The sequence below is a fragment of the Podarcis filfolensis genome (genome assembly GCF_964270895.1).
Source record: "Podarcis filfolensis genome assembly, chromosome: 2".
Classification (NCBI taxonomy): Eukaryota; Metazoa; Chordata; class Lepidosauria; order Squamata; family Lacertidae; genus Podarcis; species Podarcis filfolensis.
The window spans coordinates 15,235,882-15,256,802 of NC_139605.1; the positions used below are offsets into that span (position 1 = coordinate 15,235,882).

Below are 20,921 nucleotides of genomic sequence, written 5' to 3' on the forward strand. Positions count from 1 at the left end.
CATGTCATAATGTCTGTTTACAATTTATTTGTAAATATTCACTGAACCATTTCCATTCCTTTCTAAAATAACACATTTGTAAAAAACAACAACCCAGAAGCTTTTCTTTTGGGAATTATAGGATTAGAACTACCTAAACAGTATAGAAATTTATTTATGTATGCAACTACAGCTGCAAGAACGTTATTTGCCCTCAAATGAAAAGAAGTTCAGAAGAGAGAAGACTGGCTACAGAAATTAATGGACTATACAGAAATGGCAAAACTCACCGTAATAATAAGAAATCAAGACAACAAACTTGTTATAAAAGAACAAATGACACCCTTGGTCCTGTTTCTGCTTTTTTGTTATTTTGGGGGGGGATACAAAATAACAAATACCACATGGAAGGAAATTGTGCTCAGAATCATAGAGGTATTACTGGGTACATAAATGCACTTGTTGATGATCAGAAATAACTCCAGGTTTCTTTACAAGGAATAAATTGAATATTGAAACATTTCTGCTGTCATCAAGTTTAAAAACATGCAGCCGGATCTTGATTTCATTTGTATGTGAATTTCAAATGATAACTCCCTCTCCCTTTACATATTCAGAGACCCTTCAAACTTGTGTAGCACTGATCATTTTAAAAGTCAACTTTAACTTTGAGAATTGCTTGCAACCATTTATTTATTTTTAATGAAAATTCATCCGCATTTACTTCAGATTTCTCCCACATTTTTATATGCAGTTTTCATGTATACACATTTTGCAAGCGATTTCCTCTTAATTTTTGTATATTATTTAAATGATATACAAATTTAAATTTCGTATATTATTTATAGACACCAGTATATGCATATTTGTCTATATTTTGTGGCTGAAGAACTGTATTGCAAAATTCAAACACAAGTGTGAATTTTGAAAGACAGTTTTGTTTTGTTTAAAACAGTGCAATTTGGGTAGTTTATCATGAAAATGCAAACAAAACTGAAATTATTCCCCATCCGTAGGTCCCATGCACCCTTCTGCATTTCCGTCTCCTTATAACAACAAAAATACTGCTTATAATGGTACAAACGAACTTTCCACAAACAGGATAAATCTAAAGGAAAAGGGAAATCATGTCCATCTGTCAACCGATACATTACAGTGGAATCAGACAAAAACTGGAAGATACGAAGGGGTCTGAACTGAGTACCTTGTTTCTGAGCCACAGCGGCAGTTCCTGATGCAGCCCTCCTAGACTGGAAGTTCAAAGCAGTATAGCCATCTTCGTCCTCCATTGGCAAGCAAAGGCTGCAGAGAAGCCTCTCAGAGAGCAGGGCTGTCGAAGGAGCACTGGAGGTTTGCTGCTATAGCCTGAGTTGATGGCCATGCATCTCTTTCCGGAGCAGCTCTTCTCTTCAACCACAATACCAGTCACACATTCGCAGCCTTATTAGTGGTTAGGGCGGCGGGTGGAGGGCAAGGTTGTTGTTCTTGTTTTAAAAAACGTTTTTGTGAGTTGCTCAGTTTGTATTGTTCAGCTTCTGGTTTGGAGTTTGGCTTTTGGAAGTCTCCAATTATGGATTATAGCTAAACCATCTTGAGATGTGAGTGAGGCTTCCATGAATGAGACTGGATAGCTCAGCTGGTTACAGCGTGGTGCTCATAATGCCAAGGTTGCAGGTTCAATCCCTGTATGCGACAGCTGCATATTCCTGCATTGAAGGGGGTTAGACTAGATGATCCTTGGGGTCCTTCCAGCTCTACAATTCTGTGATTCTATGAGTGGGGAGGAGCAAAGGTAAAAGGTAAAGGACCCCTGGACGGTTAAGTCCAGTCAAAGGCGACTATGGGGTTGCGGCAGTCATCTTGCTTCCAGGCCGAGCGAGACGGCGTTTGTCCACAGACAGCTTTTCTAGGTCTTGTGGCCAGCAGGACTAAACAGCTTCTGGCGCAACGAGACACCATGTTGGAAACCAGAGCACACGGAAACACCGTTTACCTTCCTGCTGCAGCAGTACCTATTTATCTACCCATGCTGGTGTGCTTTCAAACTGCTAGGTTGGCAGGAGCTGAGATGGAGCGACAGGAGCTCACTCCATCAGGGGGATTCGTTCTTATACCAAAGCGTTGTTAAACCAAGGTGTGCTTTCCCATAGCAGCGGGGGACTCAATTTACAAATGGAACACACTTGACCAGAAGCGGAACATGTTCCACTTCCAAAGGCAAAGTTCACAAACCAAAACACCTACTTCCCGGTTTGCAGCGTTCTTAATCCAAGTTGTTCATAAATGAAGTTGTTATTGAACCAAGGTACCACTGTATTGGGACGCGGGTGGCACTGTGGGTTAAACCACAGAGCCTAGGACTTGCCGATCAGAAGGTTGGCGGTTCGAATCCCCGCGACGGAGTGAGCTCCCATTGCTCGGTCCCTGCTCCTGCCAACCTAGCAGTTCGAAAGCACGTCAAAGTGCAAATAGATAAATCGGTACCACTCCAGCGAGAAGGTAAACGGCGTTTCCGTGCGCTGCTCTGGTTCACCAGAAGCGGCTTAATCATGCTGGCCACATGACCCGGAAGCTGTGTATGCCGGCTCCCTCGGCCAATAAAGCGAGATGAACGCCACAACCCCAGAGTCGGCCACAACTGGACCTAACGGTCAGGGATCCCTTTACCTTTACCACTGTATTATTATGCATGTGTATTAGTCTACAGTGAAGATGCATCAAAACCCTACTCAGACATTAAATTTTTAGATGCTCGAGGGACAAGGCTGGCCAACCCATGGGACAAGGTGAAGCGATTGCCTCAGGCAGCAAGATCCACAATGGCAGCAGATCCTAATGTAGATATTATTCCCACCTTGTTCCTGATGTGGCTCCTCCCTAACCCCTTCTTCCCTGGAAGACAGGGGACACCACAATGTGCTTCACTTCAGGTGCCACAATGTCGTGGGCTGGCCCTGCTCAGGGATGCAGCTATACTACATTCTGAAAGATTTTTGTGCCCACTGTGCGTATGGTGTCATTATATAGTTCTAGGTGGCACTGGACATCATTGTATTTGGGTAAAACCCGGGAGATTCTTGTTCTGCATTTATTGACGAGAGATAATCATTCTTGTCTTCCAAACCAATGTGTCCACTAAACTGAATTTTTTTTAAAGAAGCTTTCACCAAAAATTCACCCCTAATTCTCTACTTTACGATCTTTTAAGTGATAGTGCAATTCACAATCTATCATTGACTTGCAGGAGAAAACTGGATTCGATAGGGCTCACTCTAACTGATTTTGAAATTTCTGATCCCAAAGATACATGGGAAATTATCAGGAAGACTCTTACAGAAAAAAGTGTTCTCGTCATGCTTGAGGTTGCAAAGCACAGCACCTGCTCTCCTATCCACTTAAATCTACCTTTGTGTAGAGATTTCCAAAAGGGATACATGACAAATCTGAAGAAACATGAATCGTGTAGGCTGTTTATGTTGGCCAGATTTAACATGTTTCCCTCGGTGGTAGTGAGAGGAAGATACTTAGCTATCCCAGAATCAGAGCGTCTCTGCAAATGCAGAAAACAGGAACCCGATACTCTAGAGCATATATTCTTTTCCTGTGATTTTGGCAGTTATGCCAGAAGACAATTATTTGAGGCCCTAAAATTTAATAGACAGATTTTTACACAACCAACTGTTCAGGACCTGCTGGCGGACAGCGATGATCAAATCACTATTATAGTGGCTGAATTTTTAAGTGCTGTCCATGAAGAAAGAATGGGCCATGATAAAGAGACTTAGTGGTTCTTAATGGTAGGTGATGTTGCTGTGTTGTATTATGTTGTCTATGTACATCGATTTATTTTTTGGAGTTGGGAATGGGACTGGGATGAATTGTGTTCGCTGAGCCCGTATTTTGTACAGTCTGTATATGATGTTTGTTTGATAGTGTGTGGTGTGCTATGCCTAATAAAGGATTTTGAATACCAAAAATTCACAAATATAAAACAGGGACAGTGTTGCTGTTTTCTTAGAAAAACAAGAAAGAGGGATTTTAAAGATAGGGATTGTCAATTACTTTTGCCAAGTGCCATTACAGAAATCAGGGGGTCTTCCCTCCCCCCTTGACATGATTCTTCCTTCCCTGTTGCCTTATTCTGTTTTCTTTTAATTACTCTTGTTATTAAAGTTTGCTACTTCCAATGGAAAGGGGGAGGGGGAAGGTGGTCAGGAAATTCAAAGCGTTTCCTGCTTTGAATCTGCAGCCTCAAGATAAGATAAACACAGCTTTAGCAAAGGACAAAATAACGCCCCTCTTTTCATTAAATCTTTCTTCAGAATTTTTTTTTAAGTCCCGCTGGATCAGGCCAATAATAGCTCATTTAGTCCAGCACCCTGTTCTCACAGTGGCCAACTAGATTCCTCTGGCAAGCCTTGTAATTTCCAGAAACGGGCATTCAGAGGCTGCAGTGGAAACTGAACACAGCCATATAAGATTCAGGTAGGTAGCCATGCTGGTCTGACGCTGACGAAATAAATAAATAAAAACATGAAAATTGTCCAGTAGCAATTACAACCATATAAGTTTGTCTAAACTCCTCTGTAGCCATATAAGCTGATGGGTTTCTGCAGTGCTTTTTTCCTGGGGGGGGGGGTGCGCAGAGGTAAGCATACCCCTAAACATTTTGTGGATCTAAGTTTGACCTCATTGAGGGGCAGTATTTCAATATGAGTAGGGAAATGACAGTACCCCAAAACTTTTTTTAAAAGGAAAAAAAGCACCGGGTTTCTGCTGGCGTGCCACTCATTTCTGAGCCACGGGTGCATCCGATCTCACTAGACAAAAAGGATAGCAAAAAAGAAATAGCAACGCCTTCCCACAAAGTGGAATCGCTGACCACAGAGCCAAAGAATTCGAAGCATTTCTGGGAGTCAAGATTAACAAGGCATTTTTGCAGACATGAGCTTTTGCGCGTTTCAGCTCCTTTCCTCAGAACAAAAGCAGGCTGTTTAAGCAGGCGTGGAATAGGAGCTTCCCAAATGCCTTGCCTAGTTTGCATGTTAGCAAATAAGCATGATAAGTTGCCTCCTATAGCCGTATCTGCTGCTTGTTTTCCTGCTGTTTTGCTCCGGACGCCGGAGAAGCGTCACGTGGGCTCGATCTTTCTCTGCCTCCTGCTTCGTCATGGTAAGTGTTTTTGCTTCTCAGGGGGTTTCAGTGTCGCAGTTTGCTGTTAACGGATCAAACATGGCAGCTGCGGCCCGGGAGAGCCGCTGAACTTAGGTGACTCATCACAAGGTACTGCCTCTCACCCTTCAGCGCCTCCAGGGTAAGCTGCTGCTGGTACTTTCCCTCCAGTCCTCCTCGCTCGGTCGTGTTTGTCTCCTGAGATCACTAGCCTCAGACTCTCAGATCTCTTCTCTGGGGGATCATATATCACTATTCAGCAGACGTCTGAGGCGCGCCCTGCAGTACGGGGAGCTGGAGACAAAGAAAAGGGGTGTGGCAGATGGAGGGGGCTTCGCAGGAAGGGAGAAAGTAGGGATCAGATGGAATCCAGAACCTGTAGATTCTGTAGAATCTGCTTGCTCTTCCGGACGACCTATTTCTTGAGCTTCCATCCTGTTTTACTGGCACAAAGCTCATCCGTGTGCGCTGATTTGTTTGTGGGCGGGCTTTGTGCATTCAACAAGCATTTGGTTGTGGGGTGTTTATATGTCTTCTGGTTTCTTTTCTAAAGTGAATTTGGTGCTCCGTTTTAATTGCACAAACCCAATTCCCCCCCCCCCCGTGAGCTCCTGAATGCCTTCCACAAAATACTGACAACTCAGAGGTGCCTTACAATTGCAGGCAGCAGTGAGGGGAGAGTGCACATCCGAGGTTAATGTTTCTTCTGTATCCCTGCCCTGTCCTAGATAGATGCAGATATTTCTACTTCCTGCCAGTCTTGCAAGGAACACCAGCAAGAAATAGCAGTTCTATTTTTTTAAAAAGATATTTATTAAAGTTTAACAATTACAAAAAAAGAAGAACAGACAATAATAATAAAAAAAGATTACAATACTTCAAAAATAAAGGAAAATACACTACTAAAAAGAAGAGGAAAAAACCCCCCAAAAACAATACAGTTAAACAGTAACATTTAAAAACAATAACATCCAGTATTTTCATATCTTTATCTTTCATTTACCGTACTTATTTCCATGACTTCCTCGTGCCTCCTTTTTTGTATTCTTAATTCATAATTGTTTCAGCAAGTCCTTTCCCTCTTTCTCAGATTTTGTTCCATAGTTTATCTTAACGCAATTTAACCTTAAATTTTACACTTTAACCCATTAACAATCCATTTTAACTTAATTCTTTATAACCTTTCTGCTAAGACCGTGTAAGTTCATTCCAGCATCTTTCTAGCATTCATTAATTTTACAATGTTTTTTTAAAACAAAAAATTTTTTTCTTTCCAGTAGCACCTTAAAGACCAACTAAGTGGTCTTTAAGGTGCTACTTAAAGTTGGTCTTTAAGGTGCTACTGGAAAGAAAAAATTTTTTTGTTTTGACTATGGCAGACCAACACGGCTACCTATCTGTAAATTTTTTTTAGATATACTTAATTTTTTTCCCAATCTTCTTCCATCGACTCTTCTCCCTGGTATCGGATTCTGCCAGTCATTTCCGCCATTTCCATGTAGTCCATGAGTTTCATCTGCCATTCTTCCCTGGTGGGTAGATCTTGCGTCTTCCAATACTTTGCAATAAGTATTCTTGCTGCTGTTGTGGCATACATAAAAAACGTTCTATCTTTCTTGGACACCAATTGGCCAACCATGCCCAGAAGCAAGGCCTCTGGTTTCTTAAGGAAGGTATATTGAAATACCTTTTTCATTTCATTATAAATCATCTCCCAGAATGCCTTAATCTTTGGGCATGTCCACCAAAGGTGAAAGAAGGTACCTTCCGTCTCCTTACATTTCCAGCATTTATTATCAGGCAAATGGTAGATTTTTGCAAGCTTGACTGGTGTTATGTACCACCTATAGATCATTTTCATTAAATTCTCTTTTAAGGCATTGCATGCCGTAAATTTCATACCAGTGGTCCATAACTGTTCCCAGTCAGCCATCATAATATTATGTCCAACATCTTGTGCCCATCTAATCATAGCAGATTTCACCGTTTCATCTTGAGTATTCCATTTCAACAGCAAGTTATACATTCTTGACAAATTCTTAACTTTAGAGTCTAGCAGTTCTGTTTCCAATTTTGATTTTTCCACCTGGAAACCAACTTTTTTGTCCAAATTGTATGCCTCCATTATTTGGTAATAATGGAGCCAATATCACACTTTGTTTTTCAATTTTTCAAAGCTCTGCAGTTTTATTCTGTCTCCATCTTGTTCCAGAATTTCCCAATATTTCGGCCATTTGGCCTCCATATTGAGTTTTTTCTGTGCCTTCGCTTCCATTGGTGACAACCATCTTGGGGTTTTATTTTCTAGCAAATCCTTATATCTTATCCAAACATTAAACAATGCTTTTCTAACAATATGGCTTTTGAACGCTTTATGTGCTTTAACCTTATCATACCACAGATATGCATGCCAACCAAATACATTATTGAAACCTTCCAAATCCAACACATCAGTGTTTTCAAGAAGCATCCATTCTCTCAGCCAGCAAAATGCGGCTGATTCATAATAAAGTTTAAGGTCTGGCAGGGCAAATCCACCTCTTTCTTTAGCATCTGTTAATATCTTAAATTTTATACGGGGCTTCTTGCCCTGCCAGACAAATCTAGAGATATCTCTCTGCCACTTCTTAAAACAGTCCATTTTATCCAAAATTTGCAGTGTTTGAAACAAAAACAACATTCTTGGCAATACATTCATTTTTATCACAGCAATTCGGCCTAACAGCGATAACTTCAGATTTGACCATATTTCTAAATCCTTTTTCACTTCAGTCCAACATTTTTCATAATTATCCTTAAATAAATTCACATTCTTAGCAGTCATGTTTACCCCTAAATATTTCACTTTCTTAACCAGTGTCAATCCTGTCTCCTTCTGAAACTTATCTCTCTCAATCTCAGTTAAAATTTTCTCTAAGACTTTAGTTTTCATCTTATTCAACTTAAAGCCTGCTACCTGACCAAATTCTTGAATCAGTTCTAATACTCTTTTAGTGCTTGATTCTGGCTCCTGTAAAGTCAGTACCAAATCATCAGCAAATGATAACTCATTCCGAATCTGACCGGACACAGGTTAGAGCTCAACGTCGAGCCTACCAAGTGGCGATAGCGACGGCGAAGAAGAATTTCTTCGCCGCCTCTATTGCATCTGCAGAAAACAGCAGCAGGAGACTTTTTCAGGTGGTTCACAATTTAGCGGAACCACCTGCAACATCGGGGCCCAGTACGGGCCACATGTTCTCCTGCAATGATTTTGCAAAGTTTTTTGCAGATAAAATCGCTCAGATTCGGGAAGAAGTAGACTCCACCGTGGGAGCAGGGCCAGGGCGGGAGAGTGCTAGAGTTCTGTCTAGTCAAGTTGAGTGGGATTAATTCCAATCTGTTACCTCCGAGGATGTGGACAGGCTGCTTGGACGAGTGAAACCAACCACCTGTCTCCTGGATCCTTGCCCATCCTGGCTTATAAAAGCTAGCCGGGAAGGACTGGGCGATGGGCTTCGTGGGGTGGTGAATGCTTCCCTCCATGAGGGAGCCTTCCCAGACCCGCTGAAAGAGGCGGTTATTAAACCGCTTCTTAAAAAACCATCTTTAGATGCGGCCACGATGGCCAACTATCGCCCAGTCTCAAATCTTCCATTCTTGGGCAAGGTGATTGAGCGAGCGGTTGCCGAACAACTCCAGGCACGCCTGGAAGAAGCGGACCATTTGGATCCCTTCCAGTCGGGATTCAGTCCTCATCATGGGACTGAAACTGCCTTGGTCGCACTGGTTGATGATCTCCGGCGGGCTAGGGACAAAGGTGAGAGCTGTTTCCTAGTTCTGCTGGATCTCTCAGCGGCGTTTGGTACCATCGACCATAATATCCTTCTGGACCGTCTTCAGGGGCTGGGAGCTGGAGGCACTGTCATACAGTGGTTCCGCTCCTTCCTCCTGGGCCGTGTTCAGAAAGTGGTGGTGGGGGGATGAGTGTTCAGACCCCTGGGCTCTCACTTGTGGGGTGCCTCAGGGTTCTGTCCTCTCCCCCATGCTTTTCAACATTTACATGCAGCCGCTGGGAGAGATCATCAGGAGGTTTGGGCTGGGTGTTCATCAGTATGCGGATGATACTCAGCTCTACCTCTCTTTTAAATCAGAACCAGTGAGGGCGGTGAAGGTCCTGTGTGAGTGTCTGGAAGCGGTTGGAGGATGGATGGCGGCTAACAGATTGAGGTTGAATCCTGACAAGACAGAAGTACTGTTTTTGGGGGACAGGAGGCGGGCAGGTGTGGAGGATTCCCTGGTCCTGAATGGGGTAACTGTGCCCCTGAAGGACCAGGTGCGCAGCCTGGGAGTCATTTTGGACTCACAGCTGTCCATGGAGGCACAGGTCAAATCTGTGTCCAGGGCAGCTGTTTACCAGCTCCATCTGGTACGTAGGCTGAGACCCTATCTGCCTGCAGACTGTCTCGCCAGAGTGGTGCATGCTCTGGTTATCTCCCGCTTGGACTATTGCAATGCACTCTACGTGGGGCTACCTTTGAAGGTGACTCAGAAACGACAACTAATCCAGAATGCGGCAGCTAGACTGGTGACTGGGGGCGGCCGCCGAGACCATATAACACCGGTCTTGAAAGACCTACATTGGCTCCCTGTACGTTTCCGAGCACAATTCAAAGTGTTGGTGCTGACCTTTAAAGCCCTAAACGGCCTCGGTCCAGTATACCTGAAGGAGCGTCTCCACCCCCATCATTCTGCCCGGACGCTGAGGTCCAGCGCCGAGGGCCTTCTGGCGGTTCCCTCATTGCGAGAAGCAAAGCTACAGGGAACCAGGCAGAGGGCCTTCTCGGTAGTGGCGCCCGCCCTGTGGAACGCCCTTCCAGCAGATGTCAAAGCGATGAACAACTACCTGACATTCAGAAGACATCTTAAGGCAGCACTGTTCAGGGAAGTTTTTAACGTGTGATATTTACTGTATTTTTGGTTTTTATGGAAGCCGCCCAGAGTGGCTGGGGAGGCCCAGCCAGATGGGCGGGGTATAAATAATAAATTATTATTATTATTATTATTATTTCAATTTGTACTGTTTGGTTCCCACTTGTATACCTTTTACCAATTGGTCCCTTCTACAGTGGTGCCCCGCAAGACGAACGCCTCGCAAGACGAAAAGCCTGCTAGACGAAAGGGTTTTCCGTTTTGGAGGCGCTTCGCAAAACGAATTTCCCTATGGGCTTCCTTCGCAAGACGAAAGCCCATAGGGAAATCTCCAGGACAGTGGGGAAGCGCAGCGTGTCTTCCCCACTGTCTTCGGACCTCCTCCGAAGGCTGGCGGTGGGGCGGAGAGACCTCCTCCCGCCGCCAGCCTTCGGAAGGCTGCTCCAGACGTTTTTTTGCCTTTTGATCTTAAAGTACTGAGGGCACAATCACATCTGTGGGATTTTCTCCACACCCATGAAGGCTAGAGATTCCCTTTAGGAAAATAAAATCTGACAGCCTAAGCCTGGATTCTGTGCAGGGACAAATATAGTATAGACTACCAAGGGTTGCAAGGGATACGGGTGGTGCTGTGGGCTAAGCCACAGAGCCTAGGACTTGCCGATCAGAAGGTTGGCGGTTCGAATGCCCGCGACGGGGTGAGCTCCCGTTGCTTGGTCCCTGCTCCTGCCAACCTAGCAGTTCAAAAGCACATCAAATTGCAAGTAGATAAATAGGTACCGCTCCAGCGGGAAGGTAAACAGCGTTTCCATGCGCTGCTCTGGTTCGCCAGAAGTGCCTTAGTCATGCTGGCTACATGACCCGGAAGCTGTACGCCGGCTCCCTTGGCCAATAAAGCGAGATGAGCGCCGCAACCCCAGAGTCGGCCACGACTGGACCTAATGGTCAGGGGTCCCTTTACCTTTACCAAGGGCTGCAGTTCAGGAATCAATCGTTGAGGGTTCCCCCAAACAACCTGTTTAATGAGCATTCATGCTGACCTGCTTCCACAGAACTTCAAGAGGTAGTTAGATTACATCTGGTCTTTATTGACTATTTGTTCTGATTTGCTCATGGGTTGCTTACACGGGCAGAAGGATTCCTTGTGCATTTCTCCTGATTTGATTGTGGAGTGTTTAATTGTTTTCCCACACTTTCTTCACCGAATATGTTTCAGTTCAGTTCACTGTCACTTTCCTAACTGCAAAAAGTTCATTTTTAAAAAGTGGATTTGTTCTGCTAGCCTGACAGAAGGCTTTAATTCACTTTTAAGTGCTCAAGTCTAACTTGAACCCGTCCTTCAACATACTGACAGCCTGGAGGGAGTTGGAATGCATTTATTACATGCGGGCCTAGGAGCCAACTCCTAGGCCTACACTCAACAGCTGCTGTCACTACAAAAGCCTTTGGAGAAGATACTTCAGGAGTCTTGGTTGACCACAAACTTGACATGAGCCAACAGTGTGACGCGGCAGCTAAAAAAGCCAATGCAATTCTGGGCTGCATCAATAGGAGTATAGCATCTAGATCAAGGGAAGTAATAGTGCCACTGTATTCTGCTCTGGTCAGACCTCACCTGGAGTACTGTGTCCAGTTCTGGGCACCACAGTTCAAGAAGGGCACTGACAAACTGGAACATGTCCAGAGGAGGGCAACCAAAATGGTCAAAGGCCTGGAAACGATGCCTTATGAGGAACGGCTAAGGGAGCTGAGCATGTTTAGCCTGGAGAAGAGGAGGTTTAGGGGTGATATGATAGCCATGTTCAAATATATAAAAGGATGTCACATAGAGGAGGGAGAAAGGTTGTTTTCTGCTGCTCCAGAGAAGCGGACACGGAGCAATGGATCCAAACTACAAGAAAGAAGATTCCACCTAAACATTAGGAAGAACTTCCTGACAGTAAGAGCTGTTCGACAGTGGCATTTGCTGCCAAGGAGTGTGGTGGAGTCTCCTTCTTTGGAGGTCTTTAAGCAGAGGCTTGACAACCATATGTCAGGAGTGCTCTGATGGTGTTTCCTGCTTGGCAGGGGGTTGGACTCGATGGCCCTTGTGGTCTCTTCCAACTCTGTGATTCTATGATTCTATTATTGGCAACATATTGTTTTCTGTGACCACACAAAAGAAGACTGTTTATACTCAACAGAGAAAAGCACTGTTGATAAAACATAATGACTTTAGCGCCAGAAAGTAAAGTGGAGGAGGGAATGGAATGGAAAGTATTCTAGAAAGGATATTTCTTCATGCACAATAGCCGAGAGCCTTAAGAAAACAATAAAAACCTGTAAGCATGCAAGGATTTCTGCCCACATCTCAGGACCTTTCAACTCCCCCCTCACCAGTAACTTTTTCATGTAGGGCAGGCATAGGCAAACTTGGCCCTTCAGATGTTTTGGGACTACAACTCCCATGATCCCTAGCTAACAGGACCAGTGGTCAGGGATGATGGGAACTCTAGTTCCAAAACATCTGGAGGGCTGAGTTTGCCTATGCCTGATTTAGGGAGTGTTTTTGTACCCTCCCCCTCTGCTCAACCATTTTGGATTCTAGACATACAAAATGATTGATTTATTCCTTTCCAACCTATTTCCAAAGAGGGTGGAAAGTCTTATGTTAAATGTTTTTAGATGCTTTCAATTGTTCTTCGGTGTTTTCAAGACCGTTTTCAGTGTTTTCATTTCGTTCTTTCATTGTAGCATTTGTATGCACGATGAATCTAGTTCAAACCATGCCGTCTCCAGTTAAAAAGACTTATGGCAGTGCTGGGAAAGACCTTCGTGCGCTACCTCGGTGAGCTGCTGCCAGTCAGATCCTGCAGAATTGGAGTGCAAGGACCAAAGGCAACATACCGTCTTCTACAGTCAAAGGCAAGGATCAGCAACTTTTCAAATCTGTCTCTGTGGCCACATTCTGCCAGTGGTCATCTGTTGGGGCAAGCACCCCTTTCCCTCTCTCTTTTTGTCCTCCTCTTTTTCCTTCCTTTTATATATATAAAAGGTAAAGTGTGCATAAAAATGCATATATTAATGAATATAACTTATAATGTTTTATACTAGGGAAAATTGCTTTACAAAAATGCACATTAGGCAACATTGCATATTTTGTCGTATATTAGGAGAAATCAGCAATAAAATAAAGGTACTTTTAATGCAGACTTTTTTTTAAAATCACAAACTGACATGGAGAACTGAAGAGTAGAAAAGTGAGAAACTAAGAGAAACCAAAACTGGCAGGGGGGTTGTGCCAGGATGCTGAAAATTACCTTCATGGCAGCATCCAAAACTACTTTTGTGGATCTTAAAAGCTGTGTTGCAACACTGGAAACATGAGGGAGGTTGTTCGAAATACAGGATTTGCCTGAGGAGTCTAGTTCACCTTCATTCACCTTAACTCTCTATCACCCTGCTACAACAAGGGTGTCTCTGGACCTTAAATTGAGGCTCATAAAACAAAAAATAATATTTAGAATATACTGGACCCCATTATGTTTGTTTTAAAAAGGGCTATCTAAGGAGATGCAATAGGGATAATGGCTCTCTAAAGCGCATGTTTTTTCATTGTCCTATATTGAAAGATTTTGGTAGAGGGTAACTGAAACTATCAACAGAACTGTACGGAACAAACTTACATTTACAGAGCAAAATATCCTTTTGAATTATATGCCCAGCGCATGGTACCTTACAAAAGGACAATACGAGTGGACTCTCCGTGCCCTTACCATGGCAAAAAGACTGATACTCCCTTCTACGATTGAAGACCTATACAAACTCGCAACATGTGAACATCCTGCATATAAATGCAGACTTGCCTGTTAGGATATTTCCGTTCCACCTTAAAAGGGAGCAGGATGTTTGTATAACAGCCTGCGCGTTTCCTGTCTCACAGGATGTTTATGTTGTCTGTTCCTTTCGTTTTCTGCTGTTTTGCCTGAGCAGTCGGAGCAGACGGTCATGTCTTCTTTGTTCTGACCAACGCCAAATAAACTATAAATATGCTCTCATGCTGTGCAACTTTTGCTGTGTGAATTCTGCTGAAAGAGTGTGCACAAGTCCAAGAATGTGGCTATCTTTTCTTGAGGCTTCGTGTCGCTAAATTGCTGGTACTGCGTCACTACGGGAGGTCGATGGATCGTCCGGCAAGGAGCTTGGGGGCTCAGATGGACTCTATCTCCCTGGCAGTATCCCAACATTGCCATGGACAAATTCCATGATATTTGGAATCCATTCTTACAAATACTGTAATAGGTTAAGATCTGGTGAAGTACGATACCAACTTTGTAAAGTATACAGTTTTGAGTCCCCCCTCCCACCCCCTTTACTTTCCCTTCTTCACGGGTTCTGTTTCTCTTTTTCTTTTTCTCTCTTTTATTTACCTATCACCATGTTTAAAAAGATAAAGGACCCCTGACAGTTAAATCCAGTCATGAACGACTCTGGGGTTGCGGCGCTCATCTTGCTTTACTGGCCGAGGGAGCTGATGTTTGTCCGCAGACAGTTTTTCTGGGTCATGTGGCCAGCATGACTAAGCCGCTTCTGGTGAACCAGAGCAGCGCACAGAAACGCCGTTTACCTTCCTGCCGGAGCGGTACCTATTGATCTACTTGCACTTTGACATGCTTTCAAACTGCTAGGTTGGAGGAGCAGGGACTGAGCAATGGGAGCTCACCCTGTTGTGGGGATTCGAACTGCTGACCTTCTGACTGGCAAGCCCTAGGCTCAGTGGTTTACACCACAGCACCAGCCACATCCCATGTTTAGTGCACATATAATTATGTACTTTTCAGCTTTCAATAAAGATGCCTGGTTAAAAAAACCAAAACCCAAGTTGATCGATTAACATTGCTGATAACAGGGACCTCTTTGTCTTCCCTGAAGGTTGAGAGCTGTTGTACTCAGAATGAAAAGATCCCAAGATGGCAGAAAATATCACAGGTGAGGCATAATAATCTTGTTTGTTTCATACAGTGGAGAGCTAGAGGTGGTAGGGCAAAATATTGAGGGCAAACCTCTCTCACTGACTCCAGGGATGAAACTCTTTCTATCCCAGAATGTTTTATTGGAGAGAGGATTAATTCTGGGTGTGGTGAAAAAGATACTTCCTTTCAGTTACATTTGATACCCCAATATCTCTCTGTTACAATTTATTTACAGTCATACCTTGGTTGTTGAACGCCTTGGAACTCGTACGTTTCGGCTACCGAACGATCGAAAACCGGAAGTGAGTGTTCAAGTTTTTGAACAATTTTTGGAAGCTGAATGTCTGGCGTGGGTTCTGCGGCTTCCGATTGGCTGCAGGAGCTTCCTGCAGCCAATCAGAAGACATGCTTTGGTTTCTGAATATTTTGGAAGTTGAACGGACTTCCGGAACGGATTGCGTTCGACTTCCAAGGTACGACTGTATATTGTATAGAAACTCCCCAAGATTGCTTTGAGAACTTAACTGAGCCATTTCCCAAGAACCTATGACCATCTGAGACCCATTCAGACCTCCTGAAACTTCTCAACACAGGTAGTAAAAACCCTGAGTCAAGTCATAAAATCTGGAAGTCTTTGCTGTTCTTAGGCACCAGGTCATTTTCTGAACTGGCCCCAAACCTACCACAGTATACTGAATTTTGGTCCCGTTCTAGAAATGCTTCCATCCCAGTTGTCACTTGGAGTTTTGTCCTAATTCAATTACAAAAGGTGAGGGGGATTTCATATGTGGTGCCACAGTTGAGAAGATAACAGTGGTTCTTGACCACTTATGCTTACTTTTGCAGATAGAGCCACTGTCAACAGTGAACTGATGACTCCTGAGATACCTGCTGCAAGGGAAGCAGGAAATGCTGGTAGATAGTTATTTGGGGTTTTAAATACATTACAACTCCTTTTTTCTTCTTCTTCTTACGTCGGAGGTTACAGAGTCCTCCCCCAGCCTTTTATTAATCAAAATCCTTCTATGTTTCTTAGCAATATGTGTTTCTTGGAAGCAGATTTCATCCAAATTTAACTTCTTCACTACATGCTCAATCTTACATCTTTTTGTTTAGTTATTAAGTCCATTTACATTCCAAGTTAAGATTTTTAATGCCATCTTGTTTTTATTTATTTTTCTTTCACTTTGACCTCTGTTGAGTCTACTTCTTCCTGTACTGTTCCAGTCCAAATGCCCTTTCTCCTGCTAGCTCTTTCCCATATTTTCTCCAGAATTTATCTGATTCTGTGGATCCTGACACCTTTGTTTTCTCCCTTTATACATAAAAGATACTCCCTCTGGGTTGCCCAACGTTAGGGGATTTTGTTGTATCTCAGTGCATCCATAAAGTACTTATACTTTACTCTTTTTTTTAAGCAGTCTCATTTGTAGTCCAATGTTCTAGGACAGTAATGTTCTTGGACTACAAATCCCATCATCCCTGACCTTTGGCCATGTGGTCTGATGGGATTTGAAGTCCAACAACCACCAGAGCACATGATGTTTTGGAATGGCTGCCTTAGAATACATCTCATGGAAAGCAGGCAGCTAAGGCAGGCATACCCTAAAGTCGTGGTTTGGAATGAATTTGCAGTGCCTTGTCTTGAATGTCAAATTCTCGCAGAACTGTAGCAACAAACAGACTGCTTTGTTTGCTTTCGTGATCATCATTCACTTGGGTCCCCAAATGTTGTTGAACTACAACTCCCATCATCCCTAGCCAGCAAGGCCAGAGCTCAGGGATGATGGGAGTTGTAGTCCAACAACATCTGGGGACCCAAGGTTGAGAAACACTGCCTCAGACCCTTCTGTTTTTCAGTTTTCATCCCAAAGTGCATTAAAGACAAAAAATATACATTAGCAGTTGTTGCCGTCATCACAGCTTTGGTCATTACTATAATCGCATTGGCTGGTGAGTAGAGAAAACTTTGTGCTTTAACCCTGACATAATTATTTATGATTTATTGCTTCTTTCTGCCTTTGACTTGTAGATTCATTCCCTCACCGAACTGCATTTCCTGCCTCATAATGATCCAATACAGTGGTACCTCGGGTTACAAACACTTCAGGTTACAGACTCAGCTAACCCAGAAGTAGTACCTCTGGTTAAGAACTTTACCTCAGAATGAAAACTGAAATCGTGCGGCGGCAGCGGGAGGCCCCATTAGCTAAATTGGTACCTCAGCTTAAGAATGGACCTCCGGAACAAATTAAGTTCGTAACCGAGGTACCACTGTATAGATTTCTGCTTTAGAGTACATTCTCAGGCTGCCGTTGAATTGAGGTAGGCCTTTCGTGTCTGCACTTCAGTAAGCACCATCGTGAGAATGGATTTCCCAGCCCTTATGTGCAGCTATTTATTTATTTTAAAAACTCTTCTAACAGGGTCAGTACTGGATTTTACGTATAAGCTAAACAAGCTATAGCTTAGGGGCCCACTCTCTTGGGGACCCAAAAAGAATTTAAAGGGGGGGAACTGGATGTACATTTCCAAAATATAAGATAAAAAACAAATAAAATAAAACCTACATACAGCAACAGTGTTTTGTTTTGTGTATGGACCTATGAGGTCCATAAATTACCATACAGCATATATTCAACACAAAAAACAGCGGCAATTTGTTGTTGACAAAGGATAGCTGGACATATAAAGGGCTCCATTACCTTCCCTTCAGTAGCTTAGGGCCTCATCAAACCTAAATGCAGCCCTGAACAGGGTATTCAGCTGCGTTCTGGAAATTTTGCTGAAAAACACTAACTCCCCTCTTGCAAAGTCGAGGAAGTAAAGGAGAGGAAAATGGCTCCCTAATGATATCTGATTCAATGTTCTTTGAGATTTATGTGCTGTCTCCAAAGCACTGAAACATCCTGCTCCATAAAATTCATTAAAACAGGCAACAGATGAACTCTGCATTTTCTCGAGCTCTGCTCTCTGCAACATAGCAAAAATTAGGTTAAAACAAACTGATTAAAAATCAGTTAAAACTAAAGTTATAAATGAGGGGTCTGCTGAGCTGCGAGACTGGCTGCCTTTCCCAGAGCCATCTTGAGAACTGTTAACAGCAAGACATGCTACACGCTTGAAAGATTAAATATTAACTGAGAATACAGTGGTACCTCGGGTTACATACGCTTCAGGTTACAGACTCCGCTAACCCAGACATATTACTTTGGGTTAAGAACTTTGCTTCAGGATGAGAACAGAAATCGTGCTCCGGCGGCGTGGCGGCAGCAGGAGGCCCCATTAGCTAAAGTGCTGCTTCAGGTTAAGAACAGTTTCAGGTTAAGAACGGACCTCCGGAACAAATTAAGTATTTAACCCGAGGTACCACTGTACTGAGCTAGATGGTCTGACTTGGTGCCAGGCAGCTTCCTGTGATATTTTTATTCTATTTTTCCACTCGTAAATTTGTATTTGCACTAAGCAATGTGAACCACAGCAGTACAAATACATAATCTTTTAGTATGGTCACGAAATCTACCTGCACCATATACATACATAGTAGTAGTTGTTTAAAAAAAAGAAAAAAAGATCATGGCTTTTCCAAAAGAACCCTGGGAATTATAGTTCACTGCTACCCATACTACAATTCCCAAATGTTTCCCAGCATCTGTCCTCAGTGTTACAGAATCATTGTGAGCTCTTACACTTGGGCAAATTGTTTCATTTCCAGTTAAAAAGCCACAGCCCTGTCCGCTGTGTCCTCTGCCTGTCGATGCCGCTTGCCCAGATCGCTGGGTTGGGTACCTAGGGAAATGCTATTATAAATCAGAAGACAAAAGGAACTGGAGCGACAGTGAATCTAGATGTTCCTTCCTTGGTGCCTCTTTGGCTGTGATTGATACCAAGCCGGATCTGGTAAGGAACAAGTATGTATCCTCACTTGTGGGCTCATCGCCGGAAGCAAACAAGTACAGCTCCACCTGTAACTTATATTCTGGGTTTAATAATAATAATAATATACTAAATTTACAACAGGGTTCATGACACTTCACAGAGCAACATAAGCAAAGTGCCCCAAGGAATTTGCAATCTTATTTCTGCGGCAGTGGGGAAGACAGAAGGAGAGGTGGAAAGGGAGCAAGGAGTGGTGAATGGCAGTAAGAGATGATGTCAGGAACAGGAGGGAGGGAGGGGCATGGTGGTGGGGAGAACAATGTGTAGCTGCCCCAGCAGAGCCAGTCTGGCACCCCCGCTTCTGCCCTTGCACCCTGCCAGCCTCCCTGCAGCCTCAGCCCTCACCCTCTCGATAAATGGCAAGGACACACATCCTGGGAAGTGGACATTGTAGTTCTGTCGTACCAGACAAGCTGCTATGGAACGGAAGGTCCCCTTTTTGTGGTATACCAGATATGATGATGCTGATAAAGATGAGATTTAAGTATTGAGTCCTAGGTGGTAGAGGTATATAAACCACTGCTTGCCATTCCTTTCCTGCTAGGATTTTTTGTGGAATTTTACTCGTCCCTCTCATCATTGGATTGGTCTTTCAAGAGAAGCAGGTCAGCCCTGGAAATGGCCCAATGGGACAGAGTTTGGAAACCAGTGAGTGATTTCCACCCCCTCTTTGCCTGTGAATATGTGCCTGCTTTGTGTTTGGATTGTAAAAGTTGTCTTTTGCATTAGTTTCCAGAGCTTATATACAGTACCCACAATTCACTGTGTGGAGCTGTAGCTGGAGACACCTTTTTATTCTGAATTACCATGCAGGAATAGAGAATATGTGGACTTAGGAGCGGGGATGAGTTTTGTTTAAATGATAACACTGGTCAACAACAAATTTGTTGTCTGCATTTTTTCAGTTGATTTAGGATGAATCTGATGCGCTGAATCCAAAAATCACATTGGTTTTGATCAATCAGGTCAAGTTTATGAGCTATGGCCACGTCGTTTTTTTACATTTTTGTTCACATGTACGCTTGTGTGGAGCATTTTAGAAGAAGTTGGTGGCCTGATAATAAATGTTGGAAATGTAAAGAAAATGAAGGTACATTCTTTCACCTTTGGTGGACGTGCCCAAAGATTAAGCCTTTCTGGGAAATGATATATAATGAAATGAAAAAAGTATTTAAATATACCTTCCTGAAGAAGCCAGAGGCCTTTCTCTTGGGCATAGTCGGCCAATTGGTACCAAAGAAGGACAGAACTTTCTTTATGTACGCAACAACAGCAGCAAGAATACTTATTGCAAAGTACTGGAAGACACAAGAGCTACCCACCCTGGAAGAGTGGCAGATGAAGATGATGGACTATATGGAACTGGCGGAAATGACTGGCAGAATCCGAGACCTGGGAGAAGAGGCGGTGGAGGAAGACTGGAAGAAATTCAAAGTTTATTTTCAGAAATATTGTAAAATTAATGAATGTTAGAATTATGTTTGGATTGGCAATAAGTGGTAATTAGCAACAAAAGTTAATAAGAATATGTAAAAAATGAACTGATAAACAGATGAAAATATTGAGTTATAATATGCTAAGATATAGAGTTAAGATAAATGAAAAAGGGTAAGGATTTGCTGAATTGATTATGTAAATGGGAATACAAAAGGGGGAGGTGTGAGGAGGTCAAGGAAACAAGCAAATGAACTTAAAGATATCAAAAAATGGATTTGCTTTTTAATTTTTTCCTATCTACTTGTTTTCTGTATTTTGTATTTTTTTTCTTGTTTATTTTTCTATGAATTTTTGTATTTCTTGTATTTCTTTCCTATTTTTTACTTTTCTCTGTTGGTTTTTTCATTTTGTAAATTTTTGTTTTTTGTAAAATCCCAATAAATATCTTTTTTTAAAAAAATATAGAAGAAGTTGGTGGGGGTAAAATGCCATGTCGAATAATTGTTTTGATTGGAAATGATTATTTTAATG

At 42.9% G+C, this 20,921-nt stretch overlaps 2 protein-coding genes across 9 annotated transcripts in view; one reads left to right on the top strand and one right to left on the bottom strand.

Moving 5' to 3' along the window:
• LOC310757241 (C-type lectin domain family 2 member D-like) overlaps nt 1–20,921 on the top strand; it is a 66,967-nt gene that overhangs the window by 41,933 nt on the left and 4,113 nt on the right. For 3 of the 7 annotated variants that reach the window (XM_083602519.1, XM_083602522.1, XM_083602525.1), the window contains exons 2-7: nt 12,796–12,966; nt 14,974–15,030; nt 15,861–15,929; nt 16,875–16,967; nt 18,730–18,914; nt 19,498–19,601. In XM_083602519.1, coding sequence (XP_083458645.1) covers nt 15,012–15,030; nt 15,861–15,929; nt 16,875–16,967; nt 18,730–18,914; nt 19,498–19,601 — 470 coding nt within the window. In that variant the 5' untranslated portion in view covers nt 12,796–12,966; nt 14,974–15,011. Of the gene's footprint in view, nt 1–4,806; nt 5,152–12,795; nt 13,097–14,973; nt 15,031–15,860; nt 15,930–16,874; nt 16,968–18,729; nt 18,915–19,497; nt 19,602–20,921 lie in introns of those variants that run through there. The other 4 variants (XM_083602521.1, XM_083602520.1, XM_083602524.1 and 1 more) reach the window with 4 other exon arrangements.
• LOC310757182 (killer cell lectin-like receptor subfamily F member 1) overlaps nt 1–20,921 on the bottom strand; it is a 49,087-nt gene that overhangs the window by 22,336 nt on the left and 5,830 nt on the right. Inside the window, exon 1 of one of the 2 annotated variants that reach the window (XM_083602419.1) lies at nt 1,184–1,428. The exons of the other annotated variant lie outside the window; for it this stretch is intronic. Within the exon in view, the coding sequence (XP_083458545.1) occupies nt 1,184–1,268 (85 nt within the window). The 5' untranslated portion in view covers nt 1,269–1,428. Of the gene's footprint in view, nt 1–1,183; nt 1,429–20,921 lie in introns of those variants that run through there. 2 annotated transcript variants of the gene reach the window in all.